Consider the following 6,122-nt stretch of genomic DNA (forward strand, 5'->3'; position numbering starts at 1 on the left):
AACTAACGAGTTTTGCATCCTAATCACAAGAGGCCAAAGCAATGAGAAGAGAAGCACCACACGGCTAAATATTCCGCGGTATACGTCTCCTTATTTATTAGAAAAAATGGTACAAAATGGCCGGTGATTGCAACATCTGAAGAATTTATCGAGCCAGGGGAGCCCACATGACCATATTCATTATTCAACCAAGAAAACTCAAAAGTATATATTGACAAAAAAAGCCAAGAAAACCCAAAGTGAGAAAATAAAATAATTAATAATGCTTTCTGTACTGTATCAAACTAGGGGAACTACACGGGTGCTTGCTTGGTGCCCGAGATGTGATAAATAGGTATCAGAAACACAATCTATTGTGAACCACGCATTAGTTACGTTTAACTTTTGTGGGGTCTCTTTGAAGTCGGCAGGCGCATAATTAGCTACACAAGGCCAACTTCATCTTTCTTCCTATAATTACTTCAAGCTTCACATCGCTTTTGGTTATGCCTTTTGCTTTCTAGTTTTGATTTTTCAACACGAGCACTTATGGATATACTTGTTTGCTCGGATAATATTAATATGTGTCCAAAGATTAAGAAATAATTGTTTGGTGCGTATTCTGTGATCCGTTCTAGGCAAAGTCAAGCGCCACGTTAATTAAGCAAAGCAAAAATGTTTTCTAATTCATATTGTCTACATTGCGACCTAGCATAAATAGAACTTGAAATTTAAGAATAATAACTACATCCATAATGTTCAACATGCCATAAACTCTTTCCAAATTAAGTAACGAAAACGATGTCATGTGTGTTTTTAACTGTCCAACATGGAAATGCTCATTAAGAAATCGTAAAACATTGGCACCTTACATTCCCCTTGTATTTGGCACTAAAGAAAATTATTGATGATTAATTTAAGAAAATTGCAGTGAAAGAGAAGATGAATAGAGAAGGAGATAATTTTACTATGTTAAAAGATAATAAAGGTATGCTTTCTTCCAAAGAAAATTGGGTGTCTCTTAGTCTAAAGATTCAAGTTGTGGCATAACACTTTATGAGAGGCTATTTCTCTCTGTCTCTCTCTCTAGATTCATCCGATATATATCCTTCAATTGGATTGACCACCTTTTGTTAATGTAAAATTTATTCCACTATTTTGTTTAAAAAGATATTGTTATTACTATTCACCACACGCTTTCAATGCAAAGACTGAGACGAGATAGATCAAAAGTCTTTAGATAGACTATTCCATGGAAAATATACGAGGATGTTTGTCTTGCTCAAGTACATATTAGGTTTAAGAATGAGAGGGCAATACTAAAAAAAATTATTACTAGGCAAATTTAAAGCTCATTAGGTGTCTACTAATATTTGATTGTCTGTTCAATATTTCCTATGCTTGTTCCTAATTTTCACCTTGGGTTTGGTAAGGAATCCTCAAGCTAATCTTTTGTGGCATTAATTAATATTTGCATTTTATTTATGAACATTCATTCAATTGAGTTTGGATTCAATTAGAACCTCAATTAAAAACTTTTAAATTTATGTATTAATTCGGTATCTAAGTATATATTAATGGCAATTTGAATATTTAGTACTAGTGACTAACATATGGTTCATAAAAATTGTTGGTAATTTTTCATAATGCTTTGATTAGCTTAATAGAGAATATTTAAAAATAAAAAAAAAAGCATTCAATGCTCAAATTTGAAAAATTTAGTCAAAATAAAAGTATAGTCGTTAATGGTCTTAAAGGCAGATTAAAACTTAGTGCTATAACCGTCAGATACAGAATGTATTTAGCACCTGTATGGTGATCCATTGCGCATTCAACAAAGTTAATATTTATTAGAAATGTTATATAGAGAGCGTATGTATATAATAGTTAGACCATTTAATTTATAGTCAAATTTAAGATTAATATGGATAGGAGTTTGTCTATAGTAACCAAGGGTTTAATAGTTGATGTGGTAGACCATTTTATTTATAGTCAATTTTAAGATTAATATGGATATGATTTTGTCTATAGTAACCAAGGGTTTAATAGTTGATGTGGTAAGGAAGTTAGGCACGTAGCTATGGTCAATTGAGATATTTGAAGAAAGCTTTACTTTTGCGATAACTTTTAGTAAAATATTAACCATTTTGTTAATTTTACTAAAGTCAAGTATTTAACGATAAATCATTATTTAAATTAAGGTGTAATAAAATTCTAAATAGTTAAACAATTTTTCATCTTATACTTAATATCACCATAAGGTATACTTGCTTATTTTTAATTATATAGAATAGAATGTAGTGAGAGAAAAAAAATCTATTATAATTGTTATAAGTCATTTTAATAAGACCAAAAATTTAAAATTATCTATGTTAAATCTCTAAAAGTCTACTAGACAACTAAGTCACATATCAAATATGATACTCATTTATGATACTAGGTTTAGTTATATGCTTTATATATCCAACATTTTGTATAAATTTATCACAAGAAAATCATGACTAAAGAGTTATATTTTTTATCCTTAATAATACAAATTTGTTTATCCTCAATAAAATTTTAAACAGTTAGACAATATTTCATTATACTCATATCATTTGAAAATATACTTGCTTAATTTTCATTATACAGAGTGAAATATAGCGTGCAAAGTAAAATATACAAATTATTATTATTTAAATTCTCAAATCTCTAACAAGTCTATTAAACAAATAGGTCACAAATTAAATATGATACTTTTTCAAGTTAAATGTTTTATATATCTAACATTTTGTACAAATTTATTGCAAGAAATCATGACCAAGTTATGTTTTTTATCCTTAACAGTACAAATTATTTTACAGTAAAGTCACATTGAACTCTATCTCATGAGTCTTCATTTAGGGCCTATCATTTGCATTTAAACTCTATATAAAGAAGTCAACATCACTGCATCAACTACATGATATTTTACATATGACTTCTCTACTTATACAAACATTAACTAATATTAAAATGTATTTGCAGATATGATACCTACTTGTCGTCGCCAACTTGAAGCACACTAATAATGTAGTAGTTTTACTATAAAATTACGGTAGGTTCATCTTGACTCTATCAGAGTAACACAAAATAACTATTTAATATGAATGGTTTTGTAAGAATATATTAAATTATTAATGTTAATTTTAGATTTTAAAATATGAATAAATGTAAAAATTTACCAAGTAGTTTTTTTCTATTCGTGAGTCGATTTTGAAAAAAAACATCACTACTTTCTCTTTGACAAGTAAATTAACCATGCCCTAACAAAATTATGATTTATACCATTAACTTATTCTTCTTTATGAAAACAAATGCAAAAGAACCAAATAACAATAGATAACTATGGAATAGCCTTGCAAAAAGTTGAAAAATTGTATTAGGTCTCACAGAAAGAAGAAAGTCAGTATCATCAAGCGTATGGGATTTCTTTGAAACGTCTTTTTTAGGATGTAACGGAAGAGATATAGGTTGGAAGGATAGAGCTTATCCATTATTTGGTAACACATCATTAAAGAAAAGAAAAAGGTTTGAGGGGATTAATTTTTGCTAGGAAGACATATTATAAAAAAAAAAGCTAATTTTCTGAGTATACCATACTTTAATTAATTAAAAAATATGAACTAATTTAAAAGTTAATTTATTCGGCTGGGGCACCAAAGTGAAATGTTAATTGTCAGGGGCGATAAAGAAGATGGGAATGAAATGAAAGAGAGGCACTGTGACACCTGTCCACTACTTAAATAGGGCAGGCACCAATGGACAATGGAGTCACCTTCAAGAGACAAAAGCCACCTGTCACGTGGCGGCGGGTCAATCCGCCCAATCAATGAACCCCAACAACAACGACCTCTACCACCAAGTACACTCCACCCACATCTTTCAACCCTCCTAACAGATTCCGGCCACTTTCCGCCACCAAAGTAGCATCAAGATAATGCAAGCTTTCCGTGTTAATTTCATTCAACGAAACCAAAAACAATACAACTTACGTAATTAAAAACAAAAAACTGCAGAACAGTTTCGTAATTTCGAACAACAGCTTGAAACCGGTGGTTTCTCTGTCGCAAAAAAAATAGAGACAAACGCCTACCTAAGAACTATTCACATAGTACTTTCTTCTCTTCTTTTTTCTTTTGTTATCGGACGCTGCTATTTTCTCTACTTATAAAATTAAAGAGAATTTCATAATCCGGAAATTAAAAAAAAAAAAAAAAACTGAAGGGGTCAGATTCCGGTTCACGCGATCTCATGCGGAGGAGGGTGGTTAAGATCGAGATCGAAGACTCTAGTACCGGCCACCTTAACATCGCCTTCATTGTGGTTCAGATCGATCACGGAGGACGAGTCCGAGTCGCTCGCCGTCGCGTGCAACTCACTCGCCGCCACGGGATGCTTATAATCGAACGCGAAGCGCTGCGACGGACGTGGACCAACCATGCCGGCGCGTAACATCGCGTCGAAATACAAAACCTGGTTCGGCGACGGCATCGTGCCGGGAAAAACCGCACCGATTGGGGGGAACTGGTGCTGGAAGGGGAATCGAGCGGGGGCGAGGTTGAGGTCGAGCGGCGAGGAATCGGCGGCGTGGTCGCGGTCACGACTGGAGGACTCGACGGTGCTGCTCTGGCTAGGGCTCTGGTTTTTGACATTGTCGGAAGGGAGAGGGAAGTTGGTTTTGGCCTTGGGGCCGCGAAACTCCCGGGCGGCGGCGTCGTAGGCTCTGGCCGCCTCCTCCGCCGTGTCGAAGGTGCCGAGCCAGACGCGGCTCTTCTTGGCGGGATCTCTGATCTCGGCGGCGTATCTTCCCCACGGCCTCTTCCTCACTCCCCGAAAATGCACCTCCTTCACCCCGGCGTTACCGTTGCCGTTAGTCTTAACGGCAGCCGTCTTATCCCTGGGAGCCATAATAATATAATAATATTAGTAATACCTAAGTAACTTGATTTATTAATTTAATTATGGTGGAGAAGAGGTTTTGTTGTAGAGTGAGAAGAGAGAAAAATGAGAAAAGGGCAACGGAGGCATAAGAGTATGGAGGAGCATGTGGGTATTTTATAGAAGGAGAAGAGGGGCATGGGCATGGGAATGGGAATGGGAATGGGAATGGGCATGGGGCATGGGGCATGGGGCATGGGGCATGGGGCATGGGATGAATCCACAGTCAACGATGAATTTGACTGTGGTGTGGTAGGGCAAATTACTATACTAGTCTCCCAATTACGTGGCATGTGGGTTGTCCAGACAGCAGACAAACGAGTTGGTCTCGTCTCATCATCATCCTCGTTATCTTTCTCTCTCAATCCACGCGCCTATTCCTCTTTTTTGTTTTTATTTCATTTATTATAACTTTTTTAATGGATGGCGTTTTTATTTGCGGAGATAAAGTGGGGTTTGGGGTCGTTAGGTAGTGATTTGTCGGAATATGGGTAGCTTTTTTCTTGATGGCTCCGTAATGGAATAGAAATCAACAACGCCCTTAATTTCTGAAACCGTAATACGCTTTAATGATGCCATTATTTTTTAATAAAATATTAGAAAATGTAGCCAAGGGCAGGGCAGGGCAGGGGATAGAGATGGACAGTGGAGTACGTAGAAAAGTTGTCGGCGGAATCTTCTGTCTCGCCGCGTGACTTGATAGTTAGATCTATATCTGATCAAAGTTTAATGACATTATTTAATTTTAAGAATTAATTATTAAGGGTGGATTTTAAATTAGAGAATGGAGTCGATGGTCGCTCCTATTGTTTATGGGCTCGCGCAATCACATGGGCCACGACAAATCAATCTGCGGCGGCTAATTATTCTGGAGGAAGGAGCAGGACACGCGCGCACTGCCACTTAAACGCGTCTTCACTTCCTGTTATATGGTTAGGTTATTTGCCCTTTATTTCCTCTAAACCCTCTCTCATTTATTTTACATTGATTCCAAATGCCAAATTGGATACAAATATTTCTTTTCTTTTCTTTCTGAGATTAAAATCTAAATTAATTAGTTAGTGAGGTTATGGTAGCCACCTCACCTCCCACCACCCTCACACAGCATGCACAGCCCTCTCCAAATTGCATGTCATTCCTTGTCCCTTTACCCTATTTTACCCCCCAAATCTTATCTATTTCGT

The 6,122-nt window shown here is 35.7% G+C and overlaps 1 protein-coding gene across 1 annotated transcript; it reads right to left on the bottom strand.

Annotated features, from left to right (window-relative positions):
* Nucleotides 1-2,587: 2,587 nt before the first annotated feature.
* LOC113845889 (ethylene-responsive transcription factor 4) lies at nucleotides 2,588-5,022 on the bottom strand. Its single transcript, XM_027473570.1, has one exon. The coding sequence runs from the start codon at nucleotides 4,906-4,908 to the stop codon at nucleotides 4,240-4,242; it is 669 nt and encodes a 222-aa protein (XP_027329371.1). The 5' UTR covers nucleotides 4,909-5,022; the 3' UTR covers nucleotides 2,588-4,239.
* Between the last annotated feature and the right edge of the window lie 1,100 nt (nucleotides 5,023-6,122).

The sequence above is a fragment of the Abrus precatorius genome, unplaced genomic scaffold (assembly GCF_003935025.1).
Source record: "Abrus precatorius isolate BTA unplaced genomic scaffold, Abrus_2018 Scaffold10, whole genome shotgun sequence".
In the NCBI taxonomy this organism is placed as follows: Eukaryota; Viridiplantae; Streptophyta; class Magnoliopsida; order Fabales; family Fabaceae; genus Abrus; species Abrus precatorius.